Source organism: Equus asinus, chromosome 3, assembly GCF_041296235.1.
Source record: "Equus asinus isolate D_3611 breed Donkey chromosome 3, EquAss-T2T_v2, whole genome shotgun sequence".
NCBI lineage: Eukaryota > Metazoa > Chordata > Mammalia > Perissodactyla > Equidae > Equus > Equus asinus.
The window spans coordinates 157,218,049-157,244,392 of record NC_091792.1 but is presented as its reverse complement, the minus strand read 5'-3'; the positions used below and the strand labels follow the sequence as shown (position 1 = coordinate 157,244,392).

Genomic DNA, 26,344 nt, shown 5'->3' with positions numbered 1-26,344 from the left:
TGTTATCCACTCTAACACTCCACAGTCAAAGGCCCTGCCCTCCCACCTGAGACAAACTGGAATTTCAAGGTCAGCACACAACAAAAAGTGGCTGAACTTAGGTTTCTTTCCTCAGATTCAAAGAAGTTTCCTAACCTACCCAAAGGAAGGAAAACAAATCATCAAACCCAGCTGGGATACAGAACAATTTCCTGTTTCCCTAAGTTCAACACCAAGTAGAGAACTGGCTACATCAGAGAAAAACCACCCAGTAGCCTGCTTTTAATCAAGTCACTACTAATGCCAAAGAAATCGATTGTGTTCACCCTTCAGGACTGATTAAATTCTTTGTTTCTCTGTTTTCCCTTTTGTGCAGCTCATCTCTTGGGCAAGTCGGCATTACTAGCATTCATTCATTCACTCCCTCACTCATTCAAGCAATAAGCAGGGAAGAGATCCCTAATAAGTTCTAGTGAGAGCACAGCAACCACCTCTGTGTCAAGCACTTTACATGCACTGCCTCGTGACCGCCATTTCCGAGATAAGGGAACCAAGGTTCAGGAAAATAAAGCAACTTGCCAGCCACCCAGCCAGAAGAGCAGAACAGATATTCACATCTTTGGCTCGACAATTGCACTCTCTGAATCACCACCAAGTTCTCTGTCCCCACACTGGAGGCACAACAGACACCTCCAGGACACACCTCTGCGAGGGGCCGGCTCCTCCACTTTCGTGGCATTAAATATCCCTGGATATTTAAATGTGCACTCGAGTTCACAGGCAGTGTCAACAGGACCTCACGTGAGATTCTCAACACCCTGCTAGGTGGCCATCACCCCCGATTCCAGAGGAGAAAGCAGGTCGGCCCTCTCCACCATGCCTGCCTTATGAGCAGACCACCTTGCCTCAGTTTCCTTCCCCTCCCCCGGGGGCCCAGTGGATGGTTCTTGCTGCAGGTTTCCCTTGGCTTCATACACTTCATTACTGATTTGCTTGCTTCACAACCACCATGTGCTGCTTTCTACACATCAAGGAGAACAAAGGTTAAAAATAAAGTCACAGATTGTCATCTAAACTATCTAGACCAGTGCTGAATGACAGAACTTCCTGCAATGATGGAAATGTACAAATCTGCGCTGTCTAATGAGGTAGCCACTCACCACACGAGGCTACTGAGCACTGGAATGTGGCTAGCGTGACTGATGAATTCAATTTTCAATTCTAATTGGATTTAAATAGCTACATGTCACTAGTGGCTACCATATTGGACAGCACAGGTCTAGACTCTAGCTTAAGCACCAACTGTGCCCCAATATAAGACCCCAGAAAATCAGGGCTGGCCATGTGGCACAGTGGTTAAGTTCACACGTTCCGCTTTGGTGGCCCGGGGTTCGCCGGTTCAGATCCCGGTCGTGGACCTATGTACGGCATGTCAAGCCATGCTATGGGAGGCATGGCACATATAAAGGAGAGGAAGATGGGCACGGCTGTTGGCTCAGGGCCAGTCTTCCTCAGCAAAAAAGAGGAGGATTGGCAGCAGATGTTAGCTCAGGGCTAATCTTCCTCCAAAAAAAAGAAAGAAAGAAAATCAAATGGGGCGACTTTTCTGAAGCAAGTGCGAGATGCTGTGGGTCCAGGGACACAGAGCCCATTGATTTCTGCTTCTCAAGGAGAGTGGTATAGGTCGGTAGAGGCCATAAGACATAGACATCTAAAAAAACAAGTCCCCTCCAGCCTTAGAACCCCTCACCCCTCTATCTGCTACATCCTTCAACCAGAACACTCTTCTCCCCCACCTCATCAGATCTCTGCTCAGATGTCACTTGCTCAGTGAGACCCTCCCTGACCAGCCTATTTAAAATGGAACCTCCCCATCCCACAACCCCACCCACCAAATGGGAACTCTGAATTTTCTGCTTAATTTTGCCATGAACCTAAAACTCCTCTAAAAAATAAAGTTTATTTTTTAAAAAGTAAATATGTTAAAATTAAAAATCCATATTCACACACACAAACAACACAGCATTAAAAACAATAAAGTAGTCTATACGCACTGAAAAAAAAGAAAGAGGACTTCACAGACTCCTATGGCCACATCTGTTCTCTGGCACCTGTGCCGACATCCTCTTCTTTACCACCTGGTAACCTATGACTCCACCAGCTAGCGCCAATTTCTCTACTTGAGTGCCAGACCCCACTCCTCCAGATGCAACTCAAGGACAATGACCCAGAATTCACTCCTCTCTCTAATATGTCCAATTTCTACTCTTTTACTAGGTTGTCCTTATCAATAAACGAAACACATATTCCTCCAATCTTAAAAAAAAAAAAATCTCAGACCACTTCTTCCTCCAGCCGTCACCTTATTTCTTTGCTCCCCCCTGCAGCAAACTCACCAAAACAACTGTCTGTGCTCGCTGTTTCCAACTTCTCCTGTTCTCTCAAATTCACTCCAGTTACACTTCCCCCTGCACCGCTTCACTAAAACAGCTCTAGCCAAGGTCACCGATGACCTCCTTTCACTAAATGGTCACTTCTCAGCCCTCACCTTCCCTCACACATCAGCACCCTCCGCTCAGTGGGGCACCCCCTCCCTGACACCCGTCTTCACCTGACTTCAGGATACCACCTCACGGGCCCGCCACTTGGTCTCTGTGAGGTTCCTCCCCTCCTCCAGACCTCTCAGCGCTGTGTGCCTCAGGCTCACTCTTTGGTTCTCTTCTCTGTCCACACTCACTTCATGGTGACTTCACCTAGTTCCAAACCATCAACAAGGCCGACAACTCCAAACTTCTACCTCCCCAACTCCCCGAGTCCAGACTCCTATATAACTGCCTACTCCATCACCTTCTCGCACACGGCGACGACATCTCACACTCATCTTCTCTCCCAAACCCGTCTCAGCTGATGACAACTCTATCTTTCCACTGGTTCAGGCCAAAATCTTAGAGTCATCTTCAACTCCTTTCTTTTCTCCACAGCCATGTGCATTCTTCACATTACAACTGTTTCCCACCTTCTCCACGGCTATCACCCAGATGCAGCCATCATCATCTCTTGTCCGGACTCCCGCAGCACCTTCTAAGGTCTCCCTGCTTTGCCCCTTCCCCCATGCCCAACAGCCTACTCGCAACACAGCAACTTAAGTCATTCTGTTTACACCTAGCTGAAATCAGTACTCCAGTGGGAGGCAGGATTCTAAGATGGCCAGCCCCCAAGACTCTTGCCCCTTGGTGTTCACACCCTATAGAATCCCCTCCCCCCGAGTGTGGGCATGAACTATGAAGATGCTGGGAGAGTCACTCCCATGGTCAGGTTATGTCATATGGCACAGATCACTTTAAGAAAGTGACGTTATTCTCGGTAGGCCTTACCTAATCAGTGAGCCCTTAAAAACAACTGGGGCTTTTCCTGCAAGAGATTAGAACAGTGAGAGGGATTCAACACAAGGAGGATTCTCTGTTGCTGCCTTTGAAGATGGAGGGGACACATGGCAAGGAATGCAAGAGGCCTCAAGCACCTGAAAGTGGCCCCCAGCTGACAGCCATCAAGGAACTGAGGACTCAGTCCTATAACTGCAAGGAACTGAGCTCAACAGACAGCCTAAATGAGCTGGGAAGCAGACATTTCCTTAGTTAAACCTCCAGAGAGGGATGCAGCCAATCAATAATTTGGTTTCATCCTCTTAAGATCCCGAGAGAGAACCCATAGCATGATGGAACAGCAACGTTTTAAGCCGCTAAATTTGCGGTTATTGTTACACAGCAGTACACAACTAGTCCAACTCCTTCACTCAAAATTCTGCAGTTGCTCCCCACACACCTTACCATGACCTACAGGCCCATCCAGGACCCAGTCCCACCTTAGCTCTCTGCCCTCCTTATGGATCCCTCAGTCCATCACATGGGCTCCTTGCTGTTCCTGAGGCACCTGGCCCACCTGTGCCCTTCTCCTGCCCGAGGCACTCCTCTCCCAGGTATCTGCTTGGTTCACTTCCTTCTGTCCTTCAAGTCTTTGCTGAAATCTCTCCACCTCCTGAATAAGCCCAGCTGCTCTTTCTGAGCTCAGCCGTATACCGACAGACAGGCTCTCCAAACGGTGCCTGCAGCAGTAACCAGACAACCTGATGGGCACTGCTTTGGTGGGCTACCCTCACCAGCCCATTCTGTAACCTGCCTTCTCCATTCCTCCCAGGCCCTCCTCCGGCCTCTGCTTTCTCATTTTCTCCATTGCTCTTATCACTGCCAATATATATGCCCCATTTATCTATTGTGGTTATTATCTGCCTTCTCCCACTAGAACACAAGCTCTCTGTGGACAAGGGTCTTTGCTTTGTACAAATGAATCCCAAGCACCTAGAACAGTGCCTTGGCATATGGTAGATGCTCAGTAAATATTCCTTGAAAGACAGTATGATAAGAAGCATATTTAATGACCTAGTTCAATGCGTGGTACATGGCAGGCACTCAATAAATAAATTATTATGGCTGTGATTTACTGCCAAAGGAAAACAAAGCCCAGCAAAGCACAGGGAGGCAACACACCCTGAATAAGCCCAGCTGCTCTTTCTGAGCTCAGCCGTATACCGACAGACAGGCTCTCCAAACGGTGCCTGCAGCGGTAACCAGACAACCTAACCAGACGACCTCCCACGTGTGTCCAGCACATGGACAGCTGGCCTCCTGTGGTTCCTGTCAGCCAGGTTTGCAGAGGGACACTCTCTGCCGCATCCTCTCCAAACCGGAAGGACAACCTCAAGTGAAGCTCCCCCGGAGTTAGAGAAACAGCTCCAGTCAAGGTCTCTAGTGACCTCCCAGGTGCGAAACAATAGTTGGTAAGAGCTCAGCTGTGTAAAGCAGTGGTTGGAAGAGACGTGCAGGCACTCCATAGTCAAGGGGGTTGAGCTGCTGAAAATCCACTTGGTACAAGCATTCACAGCAGAGGAACTTAAAACCTAGGTGTGGGGAGATCAAAACAGGGTCAGAGGACCCAGGGTCTGTGTGTGCCTGTGAAAACACCTCAGTGAAACAGAAAGGACAGTACTCTGAACAATCAAGACACCTCCCAGATCTTCAGTTAGTAATGGGAACCACCCATCAGCTTCCTCGCTTGCAGGTGCCTGTCACTGACTCCGCTCTGCCAGTCTTCCCTCCCTGTAGCCAGCCCGTGAGGCCAACCACGCAGCCAGCAGGCCTCAGAGGCCACCCCAGCCTCACTCACACACTTTCAAATGCCTGGATAACTCCAACACTCTGGGATGAAGCAGCATTCTTAAACTGCTTGCCCATAAAGCCCTCTTCCCACTACGGAGCGTCCGTGGCCTGAGGAAGACCCACAGTGCTGACGCCCTGACCTGCATGAGTCTCCTCACGCCTTCCACGCACCCCTTCACAGAGCACCGTTCACTCCACCAACACTGGCCTGCAGAGTCTCCACTGCACCTCAGGTTTCAGTTCATCTCCTCTTGCTCTCCCACCTCGAGTTCCCCTCTTTCTGATCATGTTACAAGGGGCAGTGCAGTATCTTTTGTAGAAAGACCAGACTGTGGAGGTGGGCAAGTGAATGTTCAAATCACAGCTCTGCCACTCGGAGTCTATGCAGCTAGCCTCTCTGAGCTGGTCTCCGGTGGGGAGACAATTCCTACTTCAAGGCTGTGAAATGCCTTAGTGACAGAATGCAAAGTGCATGGCCCAGAACATATGCTCAGAACGAATGGTTACTGCCTGCCCCAGGGGGAGCTATTCAGAAGGCAACCTGGAGCCCCTCTAGCTAACCAGCTTTAATCCCCCTCTCATCAAGGCGCTTCATCACCTCCTGTGTAGACCTTTCTCTCACTGTCTGGCTCTTACGCGCTTTGAGTCTTGGGTCTAGAAGTGGTCCTAACAGCCTCACCCAATGTGGGCTCCTATCCACCTTTCCATCACCTCTCCTACCTCTCCTCCATCCAGAGCACCTCAGGCTGTGGCATTTTCCCAGAAACGCTGAGTTTTTCCTCCTCCCATGACTTCACACATGCTGATCCCTCTACCAAAGAAACACTGTCTCAACCTTGCGCACAGGAAGACACTTTCAAAGGCCTGCTGGCATCTCAGCCCCTGTATTTCCTTCTGGATTTCCAGGCTGTTCCCTGCTGTGCTTGTCTCTCTTCAAACCCTAACATCACACTGAACAGGGATTTACACAGTGGCCTCCAGCACTTGTCTCCCATCTTTGTATCTTCTTGCTTCCCTTGTTGCCTGGCACTTAGAGCTCAACACCTTGATTAGATCACTTCTCTCCTTTTCACAACTCTGTGAAGTGGGTACCTCAGCTCATTTTGCAACCGAGGACACTAAGCCTCAGGAAGGTTGAGTGCCTGCCTTACCCAAGACCACACGCCAGTAAATAGCTAGTTTAAGAAAACACCAGGGGCCGGCCTAGTGGCGTAGTGGTTCAGTTTGTGCGTTCTGCTTCAGCGGCCCAGGGTTTGCAGGTTTGGATCCTGGGCATCTACCTACACACCACTCATCATGCCATGCTGTGTCAGCATCCCACATACAAAACAGAGGAGGACTGGCACAGATGTTAGCCGAGGGCCAATCATCCTCACCAAAAAAAAAAAGAAAAAAAGAAAACACCAACCAGTGCTCCTTCCCAGGTATCACAGTGGTATGTACACACACACACACCCACACACACACCAGCAGCTCTTTTATAGCAGGTGTTTTCTGTATATCCCTAAAGCCAGGTCAAAGTGACCAGGAACACTGGTGAGCAGATTTTGTAGAAAAGTCATAGTTACAATGTTATACCTCAATTCACTGATGCTAATTCTAAAACAGTCAAAGCAGTAGAAAACTACAATCAGGCATAAAAAGAAAACTGAGCAGACATTAACACGCCTGCCAGGTGCTTGGTGCCTCACATCCACGTACATTCCTTCCCCATTTAATCCCAACAATACTTTGAAGCATGAGCTTATTTCTATTTTCCACATAAGAAACCTAAGTTCAGAGACCTAAATCCTGCATTGTCTTTGGATCCCTTGCAAGCTACTGAACTAGCTCTTGCCTCAGTTTCCTCACCTATAAATGAGAATTATTTACAGTACTTACCTGAACTCATCAGCTTTCAGTATAGGATATAGAAGACACTCTAGGAATTTTAAGCAGAAAGACAACTCAAGAATGAGATGGGGGGCTGGCCCCGTGGCCGAGTGGTTAAGTTCGCGTGCTCCGCTGTAGGCGGCCCAGTGTTTCGCTGGTTCGAATCCTGGGCGCGGACATGGCACTGCTCATCAAACCACGCTGAGGCAGCGTCCCACATGCCACAACTAGAAGGACCCACAACGAAGAATATACAACTATGTACCAGGGGGCTTTGGGGAGAAAAAAAGACAAAATAAAATCTTTAAAAAAAAAAAAAGAACGAGATGATTTCAAAACCGCTGTAATGGCTAAAGTAGTGGGCTCTAAACTGGGCCCCTAGGAACAGCTCCCCGAATAATACAGAACTGACACCCCAGGAGAGCTGCCACATCTGAGCTGCCACTGGAATTATGAATTCGAGAATGCAACAGGATCAGGAAGCCACCACGACTGCCTCGACACTGCAACGCAGGATGCAGACACCTCCTCCACTGCAACTGCCTCTAAGCATGCAGGAAACAGACACAGGGACGATGCCGCAGGAGAGCCGCACGTGTCTATGACATCACTCACAGCAGAAAATGGCCAAAAGGGGAAGGAAAAATGATCTCTGCCTAACTTCTGCCTCAAATCTCTCCTAAGTGGGAGAATTTGATGGTACTCGACTCCTATCTAGACCCCTGGCTGCAAGAGACTCTGGAAACACATTTTTAACTCTCCAGCTTCCACAGCACAGGAAGGCACCCCAGAAGGAAGGTGGCCTAGAGGATGAACAAGTCAGCCGACAGAATCTACCCCAGCACACTCTCCCATGTGGTTACTGAAGATGAAACAAGGCAACCGCCTGAAAGGGCTGAGAGCGGCAGCCCGCAAGCCCTAGACAGCGCCTGGTAGTCCCCGTGTCGGGCGCGCTGGCTGTCACGTGTCTCCGAAGCACATTCTCGATAGGTCAACTAACTCACCTGCCCAAAAGGAAACATCCAGCACATTTCTTCCTTAGCCTGCCCATGCCACCTTCTAAATAATCAAGTCCCAAAAGCCCAGATCAGTACAGGCACTAAAATTTTGTTTGAGCACTTTCACACCAAGTCAAAGTGCCCATTTAAAGACTTATTTTTCTTAGGCCAGTGGTTTCAAACTTTTTCACTTTTTTTTAAAAAAGTGAAATCTTCTGTGAAACCCCAACAAAAGTAGAGAGCAGGGTCAGAAATCCAACATGCACACTGCGTATGTGCTCTGCCCAGAGCTCTGCTGTGTTAGCTCGTTTAACCCTCACATGGACTCTTCACAAGAAGCAGAATTAACCCCGTCACCCAGTATACACTGGAATCACGGAGACGAAGTGAGTTTCCTGAGGTCATACAAGGTCAAAAATGGCAGAGCTGAGGTTCGAACCCGGGTCTGAGCAGCCCCAGCTCTCAACCACCACACTCCTTGGCTCTGTCTTTGAATTACAAGTCGGTGCCAGGGTGAACCAAACGCAGACTGTGCCCCCAAAGGGCTCTCAGCCAGGTTAGGAAGCAGAGCGGAAAAATGCATCATTACAGTTCTTGAAACACAGCCAGGTGCACCACACCTCCCAGCCTTCCACAAGCTGCTCCCTCTGCTCCCACAGCTTCATTTGGCAAGCTCCTTCTCACCCTTCAAATGCAGTTCAAGCATCTCTCTTCAGCAAAGGACACTCAGATCACCTCTTCTGAGAGCTTAGTAAAGGGCTGCACAAAAGCAGTAACTGGTCAAAGCTAATTATTCCCTTCCAGACCAATCCAGATTAGCTCCCTTAAGCCTCAGAAACCAATCCTATCCTGTGGAAAACAAGCATGTTACTGAATTCCTCTCATATTTACTGTCGGTGTTTCTACATAAATACTGTTAAACTACTGGGCTCACAGGATCCCTTCCTTAACACAGCCCCTGTCTCTTCTACACAAGATGAGGATTCTGCTCAAATTACATTTACATTACATTAGCAAATTTCCTTCAAGGAAGCAATTAAATACCAACATTTACAACCTATTAGCTCAGTGGTTCTCAAAGGCTGGATTTTGCCCACCCCTTCCATCCCACCACACACACACCCCACCCCATCACACACCCTGGGACATTTGGCAATGTCTCAGGACATTTTTGGTTGTCATAACTGAGCAGTGCTATTGGCATCTAGTGGGTAGAGGCCAGGGACACTGTAAACAGCCTCCAATGTAGAGGATACCCCCCACCACAAAGATTCATCCATCTCAAAATGTCGACAGTGCCAAATGGAGAAATCCTGATCTAACTTTTTCAGTAACGGGTTGATTGAAGTAGTAAGCACAATACAGAGATAAGAACTAGGGAAAGCTTTAGAAACGATAATATTATGTTAGAATCATAGACAGCTACTACTTACGGAGTACCACGAAGCATTCTAGATGCTTTATCTCTTTGATTGCTAGGCTTGCACAATATTTTTCTGCCCATTTAAGGCTCAGCGAGGTGAAGTAACTTGCCGAAGTTCCCAAAGCTATGAAGTAGGAGAGCTCACACTGAACCTAGCCAGCCTGACTCCCGACCCGGCACTCCTGACTTTGGTGCCACACACACTCATACTCCCATGACAGCACTTGTGCCCCACGCCCCCAGTGTCTGGTCCATCTCCCCCACCAGCTGTGAGCAGCTTAAGCTCAGGGTGGAGTCTGCAACAGAAGTGCTTATTGCAGTCTGGACGAAGAAAGGAACGAAGAACAAATGGGAGCGGAGCCTGCAGCTTCCGTGGGGCAGTGGTCAGGCCAGCCAGCCCTCCTGTCACTCTTCAGCTCCTGTCTCACCCAGGCCACCTTCATCAAGCAGTGAGGGTCACCAACAGATCTACTCCTCAGACCACAAGTTCCCTGACCATCTCCACTCCTTCTGAGCCCCATTCTTCAAGCCTAGCCTTCCACTATACTGCCCATGCTTCTTTCTACAACCCAGAAATCGACTCAGTGAGGACAAGGAAAACAGAAGGGCACCCAGGGTGAGGGGAGTCAGCCCCTGGACTCAGGGGGTAAAGTGGAGAAAGAGTGACTCAGAAGCCTGGTCTGGGAACCCCAAAGGACCAGCTCTAGCCCCAGCCCTGCCCTCAAAAACTCACAGTCCACAGTCCTCTGAGTATCTGCTGTGTGCCAGGCCCTCTCCCTAACTCATCAAGAAATTTACCCACCTGTAAAATGTTCAGCGGCTTCCAAACATTTTTTGGCACAGAACCCTTTTCTCCTCAAAGGAATTCTAAACTGAAACTTTTCTCTAACACTTTACGACTCAAGGACAAAAAACTCACTAGACTTGGCCCATGATATCACATATTTTGACTCATTTATCATTAATATTCCACCTGCTTCCCAAAAGTACTGAATAATGGTTCACAATAATAATGTCACAGCCATCAAAACAAGAGAAAGCAGACAAGAACCAAGGAATAAAACAAAGAGGAGACATCTGTTTTCTGTGGCACAAGCTGAGAAAGATTTTCAAGAAACAGTAGCTTTAGAAATGATGCGCAGTAATTGATGGTGTTTCATTTCAAAGGGGAAGAGGCGCCAACACAGACAGACGAAGGCGGCAGAGGAAGCGAGACGGAGTCCTGATCACCATGAGTAACTGATACTTGCAAGCTTACTCTGCCTGGGTCTGCACTAAGTTTCACAGATGTGAGCCCACTTCATTCCCAGGAGCACCATATGAATAGGTCGCATTATCCCCATTTTGCAGATGAGGAAGCTGAGACAGAGAGTACAGTGATGATGAGGATGACAAAGGTGAGGGGACATTGTACATTACCAACATAATAGGCATCACGTGCTAGGCACTTACTAATGCTATTTTAGAGAGGAGAAAACTGACTCAGAGAGGTGAAGTAACTTGTTCAAGGTCACACAGCTAGGATGGGGGTGCAGTTCTGTTGAATTCCACAGCTAAGTTCTTCCCTCTATGCTGCTTCCCAGCCACCCGCAAGGTCTCCCAAATGTGCCAAGAACCCCAGGTGATTCTGAAAACCTGTCTCCCAGGCCCTTCCCGGAGACTCCGATCCCAGAGTTCTGGGGTGGATCTTGAGGAGCCGTATTTAACAGGCACCCAGGTAGTACACATCAACAGGAACAGCTGAGAACCCCGATCTGAGTAAAGACAATGGTTCAGCTACACAAATCTGAACCACAACCACAACAGTTTAGGGCTACAGTCTCAGAAGGGATATGACAAAGTCCCCCACAAAGATCCTGGGTTCCTCCCACTGAAGGCAAACGCTGAGTTACCGAGTTCTGGGCCCAGGAACTCTCCTCATGCTAGCATGATACCTGTCTGTCAGCACCAAAGAGAAAAGGTGTCCCAGCAAACCACAGCCCTCGTCAGAGATCTTCTCACTCAGGACTGCTCTTAGGTTCATCTGAAATGATGCCCACATTCAGCTGATGAAGCAACGGTAAGTTAATGGGCATGCCCACAGTCACAGAAGTCTCCGGCTGACTCCAGCCAGCGCATCGCACCATCTCAAAGGGACACCCAGAACTGCAGAGTGTGCAAGGTGGCCTTAGCTGGGGGCACACACACATGGGGCAGCCAGGGTCAAGCACAGAAATGCTGTCGCCTGCCAAGCGTTTGGCCCAGAGCCCTCCAAAGAGCAGCTGGGGAGCAGACGGCCAACCTCCTGCACATCCTCTCCACCGCCCCTGTGCCCTTCCCATTGCACTCCACAGCGTGGGAGCTCACGTTTGCCTGTGTGACTGACTGATGTGTCTACTCCCACCGCCCCCGGCCTGTAAGCCCACCCAAAGTCATTCCCTAGGACCATTTCTATCACCGCATCACTCCCAAATTACTTGCAAAGAGCACAGCCTAGGACACAAACACTTGTCGGAGGAAAACATGAGAGCACAAATGAGAGGGGGGACACAGCAGGAGCTGTCCCCACAGGGCTTGAGACACAGGGACCCCAGCAGGCAAGGTATGGCACCTGGGTAACAGGGCACCATGGGGAGTGGGGTGCATGGCCTCGGCCCAACACAGGTAGGAATGCGTGCGGCTGCAGAGCGGTGGTAACACACACCGCAGCAGCAGGGCGAGGCCTGGAACATGAACACAAGAGCACAGCCACGCAGGAGCACCAGGAATACAACTGGGGCGCCCAGAACTGCCAGCCCTAGGTAACGCCAGTCGGGGCGTGAGTTAGAAATGTGGGTTACTAACTCTGAGATCACCCTCATCAGCATCCTCTGCTTGGCCCAAGAAACTCAAGACATGAGCGTAAGGGGCCCTTCAGAGGATAACGCTGACAAAGTAAAGCTGCCGATTTGGTAACTCTGACCACTTGTGAGTCACTCTCAGCCACACCAGGTCAGAGGCCAAGAAGTGACAACAGACTGTGCAAGTGGGCCAGGGACACAGAAGTGACAGGTAGCAGTGAGGAATCAAACAGCAGAAACAGCACGAGACCAGTCCTACACACAACCCCACAGCAGTCTATGCTGTTGGGAATAGGTACGGTTATCTCCGTGACATAGTGCCTGCTCAACAAGGCAGGAAACACACAACACATTTTAGATAAGACAACAATTCAACTGGTCTGAATTCAATAACCTAGCTTTTCTAGAGAGACAAAGATGGCATTACCTTGTAAAGAAGTTACTAAATGGTCCCAATATTTTCAGTTTACTCCCCTCCTCAGTTTCATCAACACAGTCCTGCTGGCGTAGGTCAAGGGTTTCCTTGATGGAACTCAAGGTGACGTCGGTAAACCGTGGGTCATCATCATTCTCTAGGGTCACAATGGCACTGGAGCTGCTTGTGACCATGAGGTCCAAGATGTCCTCATTGCTGACAGACAGCGTGGCTGACAGCTCTGTGCCAAGACTGGACACACTGCAGACAGAGACATCGTCGCTGCGGCTCAGGGCTTTGGAGGTGGGGCTGTAGAGCTTCACTGAGTCATAGCCTGTCCTGGGAAACGTGGAGGACTTCCGCACGCTCTGCTCCCGCTCAGTGCTGGTGGGAGCCGGCGGTGCGTAGGATGGCAGCGGGCACGCGCTCTGGCAGGCCCGCTCAGGGACTATCTCTGACTCAGACTGTTTCCTCTTCACATGGACCACACTGCAGGGGACAGGTTCCGGGTTGCCAATCTCTAGGGTAGGAATGCCTGAGTCCACCGACTTAAGGCTGTGCTGATCTTCTAGAGCACCAAGTTTCAGCTTGGGCCCATACTCAGGCAACGAGAGGGATCTGGGCGCCTTGAGATTCAAGTGTTGCAGGTTCTGAATGTGGTTTCCTGGTCGACGGTCCAGAATGCCCATCAAGGCTACGCCATTTGTAGAGGTGGAAAGGTTTCCATCAGTCATCTTGGTCCAAGGAGAAACTAGAAAACACACAAAAATGGGAATTAAGGCAGTGAGAAAAAAACCAAAGACACCACTCCTCTGATGCACAGCTCAAATATTCTGACGCCCCTTTTAAAGGAGGAATCCTTGAAAAAAATCCCACACACCCAAGTTTTAATTCAGGACCAGACGCTGGAGTTTTAACATATTATCATAATATAAAATAACAGGAAGATAACTCAAACAAAGCACACATCTAGGGTAAAAATAGATAAAATCATCATCTTCATCATCATCACCACCCCAGCAGTCACATCTCTGCTCCCCAGGACAGCACTGGGGGCGTGAGGACCGTGCTAGGCAGAAACAGGGACTTTTTTGTTTTTCATGTTTTTTTAAATGATAAACAGGACACCTCTGTTGAAAAGTATGTGAATGCATAACCCCTGCATAAGTCATGGTTCCACTTGTTCTGAGACAGCATAAAAATCAAGATGTCTTCATTGAGAGAGAAAACCAGATAAATTGTGTATGCCATGTGCAGGGAGATTACCCCAACCACATCAAGTGAGCCGTGGCCCTCCACAAACGTTCCAGTCACCTCACTCAGGTCTACAAGGTAGGGCATATTATCCCCTTTACTATGGAAGAAACTGAGGCTCGGAGAGGTTAAGAAACGGGTCCAACATCATACTGTTACTTAGCGGCAGAGCTGGGATCTATGGACTGACCCCAAAGTAGGCCAGACCTGTTGGATGAATGGCTTAGTTTGGGGTTATAAAAACCCAGGTCAGAAGGCTGGCTCAGTGAAGACAGATAATTAATAAAGGAAAAATAAAGACCGTGAACCTATAATGAAGTTTTGAGTGACAGGAGCCAAAGCTGTCAGTGACACACATACATCTAGGGCTCTGCCTGCAGTTCTTTGGCCTAAGGTGGGGGTGGAGACAAGGGGCTGAGGTGTACCAGCCAGGACAGCAGAGTCCCCAGCAGACCAAGAACCCTGGCATATGCAACGTTATCTTCTATTGTCCTTTAAAATGTCAAGACTAAAGGAATCTGGTGGTGCATTTAAATCTGATCCATGGAGTAGAACAACATAAAGAAGGGGACTTTGGACTCAGACACTCCAGCTTCTAATCCCAGCTCCACCACGGTGCCTTGGAAGAATGAGACAAAGTACCACCAGAAGAGCACCCACTAGGCACCGGCCCCCGAGCAGGCACTCTGCTGGTAGCAAACAGCAAGCAGTCGACGGGTGTGAAGCGTGGCAGCGACAATGAGAACCACTCCCATTTGGGTGTTATTTTAGCTTGTGCAAAGAGCCTTCCCACTCCCCTTCAGGAAGCCTGGCCTACCTCTCAATGTCAACACAGCAAAAGCAAATTCATTAAAAGCAGAAAAGGGGGGAGGGAGTAATCTCCCTCCTCCCAGAAATTAAAGGAGCCAGTGAGACAGTGCAGCCCTAGAGCAAAAATAGAAATATGAAGGAAGGACTCGAAATGCAGAATTCAGAAATAGACTGAACTATATATAAAAACTTGAAATATGACCCAATGAGTAAGCAAGGATTATTTAATCATGGTGTCGTACAAATCAGATATCAGTTTTTCTTAGAAGGCAGAACCACATTGTACTACACCAAAACAAAAATACAGGCAAAATCAGAATTTAACACAAAAATGAAGTTATAAAGGTGTTGCATAAAATGAAGTGCTTCCCTAACCTACTGAGCAAAACTGCAGTTCATCCTCCAAAAGGATCTGGACATCGACAGCTCACCACACGTGAACACATTTTAAATGTTTCGCGGTTCACGCTGCCCAGAATTTCCTGGGCTAGAGCCTCCACCCTGAGTCCCCAGCCCAAACTATGTCTGGGACCCTGCTCTGGGAAAATCCCTGAACCGAACCACGCTGTGAAAAGCCAGGATTCACAACAGGAAGACACAGGGAGAGTCAACGGTACACAAATTTGAGAGTTCTACATTTTTCTAATTAAAAGGAAAATACTCTAAGAAACATTTTAGCACATAGTTAAGAGCTCATCTTTGGCAATGTCAAAGGTAATTAGAATTATGAAAACACCATCAACACTCCAACAGGTCAAACTGGCAAAAAGCCATAAACACAAGAGGAACCCTCACAGTAAACAGAGCCCAGAGCCCAACAGGCCTAAGTGAAACTCTGGCTCTGCCACTCACCAGCTGGATCGACCTCAGGGGAGGCCTAACCTTTCTGAGCCTCAACGTCCCTCCCCATAGCAGTAAAATGGGGCAATACCATCTAACTCAGGGGCTGGGAGAATAAAAGAAATGAGAAGGTTTGGTGAAAGCACCAGGACATCCCGCATCTGACACAGTGGTACACAATAAACATGAATTCCCTCTACTTTAGCCACATAAAGACCTGAAGTACCTGCAAAAAGTGAATTTTTAAACTGAAATTTTGACACTAGAATAGACACATAATAAGTGTGTCAAGTGAAACAACACTATTTCACTCATGGCAACCCAAGGACCCCTTCTCTGGATCGCCCAGACGAGAGCAGAGGAAGAACGATGCAAGGTCTGACAGAGCCCAAAGCCAGTGCGCAGTGGCCTCGTTCTCTGTTCTCTCCTCTGCCTTGGGAGCCATGGAGAGGAGGCTGAGGGCCTCTTCAAAGGAGAAGCTGAACAACCTTTGAGGCCCCACTGGTTCCAAGCCCAGTCTAAGTTCCTTAAACCTCAGGAACAGCGTGTCAGCCTTTAGGGAAATAAACCTAAAAGAGAAAAAGTCCTTCTGCTTACAATACACTCTAAAACCAAACTCTGCAAGCGCCAAGGCAACCTGCTCTCAAACCCTTTCACCTGGTGCCACCAGTGCCATAAAACCAGAAGCCGCACTCTAGAGCACCTGCCTCCCGACGGTGCCCTGAAGGGGAGACTGCACAAAGTCCATGCTTTGGGGCCAGACTGCAGGGGGGACTTCAGAAGCCCGCCAGGAGGCCAGCTGCCAATGGCCTGCCTCCAAGTCACACGGTTTTTAAAGAGAGATAAGCCTAAATTCCCCGAGCTGGCACAAGGGGTCTTTCCAGTGTGTCCCTGTCACCCTCACCTTTGGCAGCACCCGAGCAGACTGCACCACTGCCTGGGGTGCTCTCCCCAGCCCGGCTACCAGCGTCCCTAGGGAGCCGGCAGCCTGTGCAACAAGGAGACAGCACACTTCCAAGGCCACTTCCTCGGAGAAACCTCCCCCATCTCTCCCAGAAAGCTACTGGTCCTCCTTCCTCCTAGGCTCCTTTTGGCCACACCCCTCCTAAAACAACTCTATTTACAGCTATCCCCATGTCTCTGTGCCCAGGCTTCTAAGCTTTAGGCAGACATAGTGCTAATAATGTCAGGATCTACTGCCTGGCCAAATGCCTGGCATGGATTAAGGATTTAAAAGTCTATTTGCTGAATTAATCATTACTAACAACAAAGTTCTAAATAGGCACGTTTCAGGGACAGCCCATCCAAGAAACATCTGCCGAGAGCTGAGTTCTGTTCCAAGAACAAGGTGAGCAGTGGAGGTAACAAGAGGAGGGGGAATCCCCCCCACTGAGTTCCCGCAGCATGTGCAGACAACAGACATAGCAGGTAAGCCATGACCACCCTGTGCATCGTATCAGCTACTAGACTAGACAGCAAGGTACGCTGTCAACAATCGATGGTTCAGGAAAGTAAAACAAAATCCTGCCCTCTACAGTTGTTTCCCAAAGTCCACCACAACCCCTGCAGCAGCGGCCACGGCTGTGTGCATCCTCAGGCTGTGGGCGTCCTGCAGCCACAGCCCGGCAGCAGACATGGGAGGCCCTCAATGCAAGTTTAGTAACTAGCCATCGCCTCCCAGACGAGTGAAAGACATACGGACAAGACATCAGGTACGGATAAGAGGAAGACTGTTTTTATCCCAGGCAGCAAGACCATCTGACTTTTATTTACCTGTCACAAAACTGAGTTCTACAGGAAGAAAGAGGACAAATGCCCTGAGAGATTCGAAAACCTTCCCTCCACAGGAGCCACATCGTTAGTTTAATACAAGTCAGGAAGCAGACAGCAGCTCTGCCAGTGACTCCAAACAAGGCTTTGGAAAACAATTCCATCTTGAAGCAACAGTTTAGTTCTCTCCTCCCTAAAAAGTAATGGGACTAGGGTCTTGACTAAGTCTTCATAAATAAATGAAACAGTTTATGAAACCAAAACCAAATGACTTAGTTATGTCCCCAGGGAAGAAAATTCACTCTGGTGGCTTCAGGGAGAAACAATGCTGCCCACCCACGCGGACATCCTCCAGCACCCCTCTTCCTGTGGCTCCTTCCCCATCCATGGGGCATGTGCCACATGCAGCCCTCCTTGTCCCAGCTCCTCTCTGGAGACTGCAGAGGAGAGCTGCCTCCTCACACTCTCGATAGCACGGGGGACATCCCTGCTGTCCCTGATCCTCCAAGGAGGGTGCCCTCACCTTCAACGTCCAGCATCCATCAACCCAACTCTCCATGATTTCTGTATCCTTACTCTGACGAGTCAAGTGTTCACAGCTCATTTCTATCAGCCATGGCACATCTGTCACAGAGCCAAGTTTCAAGAGGGCAGAACCAGGTCTGCAACACCTGACACCAGACCATCCCCAGGGAACTACAATTTAATGAGTACCAGGCAACTATTCTAAGCACTTCATACGCCACTCTGTTTTACAGCCCTCAACAGCCCTGTATGCTAGGAATTAACCCCAGTGCAAAGAGGAGGAAACTGAGGCACGTGGCTCACCAAAGGGCTCCACTTTTATGTGGCAGCAGCTGGAGCTCGACCCCAAGTCTGTGACTCCACGGCCTCTTGGTAAGCTTTGCTGCTTACACAGCCCGAATGCAGACACCCAGCACCCCTCTAACCCTCAGCCCCCCTGTGAAGGAGCAGACTGCATCCTACCACGTCACAGACGGGAACAATTCTGGGCTGAGCCGGATGCAGGGACCTGCCCAAGATTTGCAGGCAGGGCCCCACCTGAGTCTTCTCTCTCCAACACCCACTCATTCTCCACAAGGCCTCCGAGGGTCCTTCAGGTTTCCTGGTGAGGATTCTGGTGGGACTATCAGCCTCCCCACAGGAGCGGCGGCTCCACCAGGCCTTTACCTCAACCCTAGAGAACAAAACTGCTCAGGAGAAACAGGCCAGTCGAGTCTCTGAAATGAGGTTCTCACACCAAGGAGAACCCACTGTGTATGTAACACCTCTCATGTGAATTCGCCTGCTCGGCAGAAGGCTCCACAAGCACCAACCACTGTGAGTTTCTTTCTCTTTTTAACTCAAGTCCTGGCTTAGGCGGAAAAGACCTTGGAAAGAAAGGCACAGGACATTCTGGATCTCAAGTGCCTCAGCATTAACAATTAACGTGAGCAGCCACCCCCGCTCACCAAGTGTGCATTACATGTTGGGCACTGTGTTCCATGTTCACACCCCACCATCTGCATAACCTCCCCAATGGCCCCAAGAGCTCAGGGTACCATCACTACCATGTCACAGACAAGAAGACTGAGGATGAAAGATGTGTACAAAATAGCAGGGGCCGGCCTGGTGCTGCAGTGGTTAGGTGTGCACATTCCACCTCAGGGGCCCGGGGTTCGCCAGTTCAGATCCCAGGTGCGGACATGGCACTGCTTGGCACGCCATGCTGTGGCAGGCGTCCCACATATAAAGTAGAGGAAGATGGGCACGGGTGTTAGCTCAGGGCCAGCCTTCCTCAGCAAAAAGAGGAGGTTTGGCAGCAGTTAGCTCAGGGCTAATCTTCCTCAAAAACAAAACAAAAAAAGCAGTTGTGCTAGGGCTGATCCGGATCTGACTCTACAGAGCTTACTCTTTCCACTGCTGCACAAGTGGACTAAAGTAATGGGTTAATTTTTGTTATATAGAATGGAAAATTCAACTATAAAAGTAGTTTGGTTTTAAACGGGTTATTCTTTCGGATAAAAATAATCCAAAAGAAGAATTTCTTAGAAGCTCAATATATTCCTCTGGAGGGTGAATGGGGTTAAACTGTTGAGGGTCCCCAAAGGCTCCTTCACAACCCTAAGGAACAGACATTTAACTTGCACTGCCCAAAGGAGGTTATGTTTAAAAGGCACAGACAGGACACTCTAAATTAAGGACTTCCCATGCAAGGCTGGGTGGTGGGGAGGCACCAGATAGGGCCGGCCAGCTCAGCCAGCGGGGTTCCCCACTACCCCAAAATGTTTCAGCTACATGAAGTGATTTACCAGAAACAATCATTATAAGCACCTGTAAAGTGACTTGAGAGGCAGGCAACAGGTTAGGAAGACATTCCAATCACTTAAGAAAGCCAACACAATTTACAATCTTAATTATTAAGAGAAACCATTTACTGAACATTTACTATGAACCAAAAATGCTGGGTGCTATTACACGCTCTAATCACCACAACCCTCCCAAGTACACTGAAGAAACTGTGAGATTCAGAGAGACTGAGTAACTCACCCAAGGTCACAGAGCAACAGAAACTGGATTCAAACCAGGTCTGAATCGAAGCCCAGACATGGCTTGCTGGAATGCTTAATACAGACTGTAAACTTTGTGATAATCAATAAACTAAACACAACAATTTTTACACTTCTCTGTATGTATGTTATACTTCAAGAGAAAAGTGTTAAAAATAAAATACACAGGGGGAAAAAATAATGAAGGCTCTGGAGGTAACCTGCCTGGTTCAAATCCCAGCTCCTCCGCTTGTGTGACTTCAGAAGAATTTCTTAACCTCCCTCTGCCTCAATTTCCATGTCAAAAATGGGGACGATAATAGACCTTCTGTCACTAGGCAGCTGACGAGATTAGGGGAGGAACCCTCATAAAGCCTTTAGAATGGTGCCTGGCAGGAGTTAAGCCTTAGAAGATGCTGGCTGGTGTTACCCTTTCCTGGGCACCAGCTAGGGCCAGCCAGCTCAGGCCCACTATTTTAGCAACTCATTTGCATAAGCAAGCCCAGACACAGCCAGCCTGTTTCTGCACAGCCTCACCTACACCCTTCTGTCACTAGTATCTCTCCTCACACCTGCTCTGTGGCACTGAGCGCTGGGCCTCAACTTCCCCACCTGTAGAATGAGGTGATTAGCCCAGCTGATCTACCTGAGTTCCTTCCAGCTTGCCAATCTAGAATTCTAACCAACCCAGGACCTAGAAACTTTACATACGCCCTAAAACAAACATTATCAGACAATGCATAGTCATTTTCCTAAAATCCTCTTCTACACACTATGTATAAATGTCTATTTTGACGACAAATCTTCTCCAAGGTCTCAAAGCTCCACAGCACCCACAGCATGCTGGGCAGGCAGCCCCTGTGCTGAGGCTGGGGACAGGATGGTCAGAAGCTCTGATCAATAGGGAGGACAGATTCTAAAACAAGTTGCTCTGATAAGCTGTGTCCTAACTGTTACATAGCCTTCAACAGAGCACAAGCGAGGGGAAGTGGAGGGTGAAGGCTGGGAACTCACCCACTGGACAGAGGGGAGAAGGGCAGTGGGCTGGAAGGATGGAGAGGTGGAGGGGTGGAGGGGAACTGCAAGGGATCAGAAGCCAGGTGAGGCAGCACCGATGCTAACCTGAGAGGGTGGGCTGGGGGCAGACTGTGAAAACAGCTTCCAGCACCAAGCAAGCCCAACTCAGCACAAAGCAAAGTGCTGAATGGGGACATGCCAGGACTTGCTGGACCGTGGAGGACACTAAGGTGGGCAGAGCCTGGCCCAGTGACCTGCCTCTCTCCAGCTGGGTGACTGTGAGCCAGAGACTTTACCTCCCTTAATGCTTCCCAAAGGATGTATTCACTCAGAAACTCTGAGCCCCAAGTACATGCCAGGTTCTCATTAGGGCTGGGGATTAGATGGAGCCCACAATCTCAAGGGGTTAAACATACACGACAACGAAGACAGCCTTGGAGGTGAGGAGGGAGGAGAGGGAAACAGGTGAGGCAGGGGGTGAGAAGAAGTTGGGAAGAAGTCATACCCAAACTTGAAACACAGCTTGGGAGTGCCCAGATAAACTGGGCAAGAGGAAATGTTCCGGGATTGCTGTAAGGACTAGCCGGGTCCTTGCAAAGCACCTGCCAGTGTGCGGCAGCAACCCATCCTCCATGAAGGCAGCCAGACGACAAGGAGATGCTAACATCCTGCAGACGCCAGCCCCAAGACACCACCCCGTCAGCGAGCCTCAGTAAATAAAACAAGTCCACGCCCAGGAGCCTCTGGCGCAAAGACCCTTCCAAAGCTAGGCTTCCAATTCTACTGGAGAAAAGTGTGCCCTGTGCAACTTGAAGGTAGAAATGGACTCAGTGGTCAGGCAAGGAGCCGGCCATTACAACGCCCTCGGCCGCTCCTCGGTCTGGACTCTGCAGGCCAGCCCTCTGGCTTCCTGATGCGCCTTCCTCATCACGGCCTCACCCCTACAGCTTTGAGCCACCCACCATTCCTTCCTTCTTCCTCGTGGCAGCTCCCTGCCCAGCCAGGGCCACCTGGGAGGGCCCCACCACCACCAAACACAATCACTCTCTCTCTCACACGTGCTCCGGCCTCTCAGCCCCCCAGTGGGAAGGACCCCCAGGCCGGGGTCTCTGAAGCAGAGGGGGTCTGTTGCCCAGGAATGGAGGTCTCTGAGGCAAACGGGAATCCTTGGCCCAGGGGATCGGAGGAGCCAGGTCTGCAACCCAGGGAAACGGATTCTGAGAGGGAAGAGGATTGGGAGCTCCAAAGTGGAGGACCCCCAAGGTAGTGGGGGTCACAGGGGTCAGAGGCTCCAACGTGGGGAAGGCACCAGGGTGGAGCAGTTCCCATCGGTCAGGACTCCGAAATGGAGGGGTCCTGGGGGTCGGGGACCTCGAGCTGGAGGGAGTCCCTGCAGGTCCAGGGCTCCTGGGGGTTAGGAGGCTCCACTGTGGAGGAGGCTCTGAGGTGGAGAGGGTTCCGTGAGTCAAGGACTCTGAGGTGGCCAAGTCCGGGGCCGCTTGGTGGAGAGAACCTCTGGGGTCAGGGCTCGAGGTGGAGGGAGTCCCGGAGGTCAGGGGCTCCGAGGTGGACAGAGTCCCTGGGATTGGGGGCTCCGAGGTGAAGAGGATCTCGGGGATAGAGGGCTCCGAGGTGGAAGGCGTCCCGGGGATGGGGGCTCCGAGGTGGTGGGATCCCGGGGTTCGGGGGCTCCGAGGTGGAGGAGATCCCGCGGATCGGGGCTCCGAGGTGGTGGGATCCCGGGGTTCGGGAGCTCCGAGGTGGAGGGGATCCCGCGGATCGGGGTTCCGAGGTGGAGGAGGTCCCGGGGCCCGGGGGCTCCGAGGTCGGGGGGCGGGGGGGGCCTGGGGATGGGGGACTCCGCGGTGGAGAGGCTCCTGGGAGTCGGGGGCCCGAGGTGGAGGGGGTCCCGGAGGTCGGGGTCTCCGAGGTGGCGGGGCCGGGGTGCGGCTCCGGCGCCGAGCGGGGGTCCTTTCCGGGCCTAAGAGCCCCGCGCGTCTGAGGGGGAAAACTTTTCGTCAAGTTCCGGAAAAGGAGCGTGTCAGGGCGCGTCCCTCCGCGGAGCGCACGAGCCGAGTGCCGCCCGAGCCCCGCGACGCTCCCCGGCCCCCTCGCGTTCCCCGGGCGCGGGTGAAAGCGGCGGCCGCGCGGCGAGGGGCGCCCAGTCAGGACCCGCACCCGCGCGGCTGCCCCGCCCCGCCCCAGGCCGCCTCCCCGCTCCGGCCGACGCGGCAGCAGGTGGCAGCAGCCCGCGCCCCGGCCGCCTCCCTCCCTCGCGGCCCAGCCCCCGCCGGAGGCCCTCAGTACCCGAGTCAGCGCGGCTCCGACGCCATCCCGGGGCCCGCGGGCCCGCAGCCCAGGCGCCGCCGGACCCGCAACTCGCGCGGTGAGGACGCCTGGCACGCAGCAGGTGGCGGACAGGGCCGGCAGGTGCGCGCGAGCAGCCTCCGGCCAACAGCGACGCGCGCCCTCGCCCCGCCCCGCCCTCGCCCCGCCCACGCCCCGCCCCGCGCCCCGCCCCCTACCCGCCCCGGCCGCTCTTCCGCCCGGGCTGCCGTCCCCCGCCGCACCGCAGCCGCTCCTCGAGCTCGGCGCTCGCCCCACCGCCACTCCCCTGGCCGGCCTAGCCTCCCGCCGCGGGCCCCGGAGCGGCGTCGCCGGCCCTTATCTCTCCCAAAGGCCAAGCAGAGCCGCGAGAGGAGGTCTGAGGGGGTCTTCGTGCCCGCAGAGCCCCCGTGGACACCCTCCAGGGGCCTCCTTACCTGGTCGGCTCCACCCGCGGCCATCTTGGAAGTGGGAAGCGGCTGGGAGGGGGAAGGGGCACGAGCGGGCCGAGACCAGGCGTGGGGAGCCGAGCGGCGGAGCGCATCGATGAGCGCCCGTGCCCGGGCAGGTGTGCGGAGGACGAAGGGCCCGGCCTCCACCGGGGGGCAGGCGGAGGTCGGTGTGGGCGAGCCCCGAGCTCGGCCCGGGACGTGAGGCCTCGGGAACTTCTCTTTGGCATCCTCCCGGCCAGCCCTAATCTTTTAATCTGTAAAAACGGTCTTTTCTGGTAGCTCTCTTTTCTTGAGCTCTTACACAGTTTCTAGCGGTGTAGTTCCCGACCTTTTGTGCACTTTAGTATCGCCTGGGGATCTTAGAAAGTTACAAAGCCCCGGCCACGCCCCAGGCCAATTAAATCATAGTCTCTGCAGGTGAGATATACGCCAGCTTGTTTCGGAAGCTGTGCAGACAGGTTTGGGAACTGCTGGCCTAGCGTTTATGTGCATTATTTGACGTCGACATTGCGGAGACAGGGTCTGTGATCAAAGCCGTTGTACAGAGTAGGAGACGAAATCTTGTGCCCAAGGTCCTAGGACAGGTCAGTAGCTGAGAGAGGTCAGAAGCCAAATACCCCGCCCCAGACCGCCTTCCAAGACCTTGCAAGGCCCTGAATTCTTAAGAAAGCTCTTGTTAGCTGGTAATTGACCCTCTTTCATCTCCCTTCAAGAATGTAGGCTCCCTGAGCCAAACTCGCCTTATCATGTTTACTGCTGTGTTCCCTGGGCCTGGCAAATAGTAGGCACTTAAATATTCGTGGAATTATTATATTCTGAGGACATCAAGGCAAGCAGAAAGACTCCAGCGAAGGCCTCCTTTCTACAGTAGACTTGGCTCCTACAGATCAGGAGCCCCAAGGTCTGTCACAGGCAGAATTACCAGAGAGGAAACCTCAGAGAGCCAGACCAGCTGACTCTGAGTGGACTTGATAGCAGAGTGGCCAGGGCCAGGAAGGGTACCCTCTCCATCACAGAAAGCATCTGGAAGCATGCATGCAAGATTAATTTGTCTGGGCTGTGGTTGTTGTTGGGGTTGGGCCAAAGAACCCCTGACTGTTTCTCCTGTCTCATAGCTCTGAAGACTCTTAGCAGTTTTTAGTTATGATGGCAGGAGGGGCGAGAACTTCAAAAAGGCAGTCTCTTGATAGAATACATTAACACCCCTCACAGAGCATGGTGCATAGGAGAAGCTTTATAAATGCTTACATTTCTGGGTGGTTTTAAGGAAAAGTAATACCAGATCTCCTTCAATCCTGAAGTGCCCTCCCAGCTTATTTTAAGAAAACACTAACAGGAAAGTACTGACTTGCTTCGGTCCTGACTTAATTAGCAATTTATTACATCAGATTAATAAATCTCCTTTTACACTGTTCCTTGTGACTCACCAAATCCCTTCCAGCCCCCATTCTGAGTCTTAAGGTTTTCAAACCCCACCATGACAAAGAACTGTTGTTCTGAATCCAGAACCAAAAAGGGCGAGTTCCACGGGTTTGCATTTGGCGCCCTCTGTCTTCCTTTTCCTCACCCTCTCCCCATCTGGCTCCCACCCACCCCACCCCCAGCCCAGAGCCCCTCCCTGGAGGCCGTCAGTCAGTCAGTTATCCCCTCAGTGTGTTTTGACCCGTTTCTTACCCCTTGTCATCAGCACCCAAAAGTGTTCTAGATAAATCCTCATTGCAACTTAAGTCTAACAAAATTAAAATTACAGTAAACGGGATTAGCTGCGAGGACGTGTGCACTCAGGTGCCCTCTCAGAACCTCAGTTGCCTCCCGGCCCCCAGCTATGTGTGGAAACAACTCTCTCACCCATTCAGAAGATATTTATGGAGCTCACATATAGGGGCTGGGGAAGAGTTGGGGGCAAAATGCATGTTTGGAGCCTAGATCCCCAAGTCTCCCGAGAAGAGACGCTAAGGGGGCTTGGCAGAGCAGGAGGCTTCTGGCCTGGGCCCTGTGCCCACCTCCTACCCCACCTGACCTCCGGCTTTTCCCCATCTCCTTTTCTGGGCCCCCGTTTCCCCTCTGGATAATGAGAGGGGTGGGCTTAAGGATCTGTGAGGGTCCTGCCAGCTTTGACACTCTGCATCCAGTCGGGTAACCATTTTCCTTGCAAGGGGATGTGGCTGCATTTCTGAGATGCTACATCTGTCTGCCCCTCGAGATGGAGGCTCCATGAGGGTAAGAATTGTGGGCAGTCAGTCACTCTGGTGTTCCCAGAGCCCGGGACGGGGCTGGCACATGGTGGGCTCAGAAGTGTTTTCCATGGATCTCAGACATCCTGGGAAGGGCATTCCTGCTCTTGCTCAGCAAGCTTAGAGAGGCTCAGAGGTCAGGCCTGAAGAGGTCCCTGTCTGGGGTATCTGAGGAGTCGCGGGGCCTCTCCTCACCTTGGTGGCCTGACCAACACACTTTCTCTACATTATATCGCTGGAGAGGCTCCAAGCAAATACGCCAGAAACAGACAAAGCCAGTTTTTCACATGTACCCGTCACTCCCATTTACTCTGACTCATTTAATCCTCACACGACTCCAGAGCTGGAAGGTGCTGTGAGCCTCCTATGGATGG

The 26,344-nt window shown here is 51.2% G+C and overlaps 1 protein-coding gene across 4 annotated transcripts in view; it reads right to left on the bottom strand.

Annotated features, from left to right (window-relative positions):
* The window catches only part of TBC1D14 (TBC1 domain family member 14), a 103,370-nt gene extending 79,543 nt beyond the window's left edge, over nucleotides 1-23,827 (bottom strand). For 2 of the 4 annotated variants that reach the window (XM_070506277.1, XM_070506278.1), the window contains exons 1-2: nucleotides 23,267-23,446; nucleotides 12,732-13,470 (exon numbers count right to left, since the gene is read on the bottom strand). In XM_070506277.1, coding sequence (XP_070362378.1) covers nucleotides 12,732-13,453 — 722 coding nt within the window. In that variant the 5' untranslated portion in view covers nucleotides 13,454-13,470; nucleotides 23,267-23,446. Of the gene's footprint in view, nucleotides 1-12,731; nucleotides 13,471-23,266; nucleotides 23,453-23,721 lie in introns of those variants that run through there. The other 2 variants (XM_070506276.1, XM_014855234.3) reach the window with 2 other exon arrangements.
* Between the last annotated feature and the right edge of the window lie 2,517 nt (nucleotides 23,828-26,344).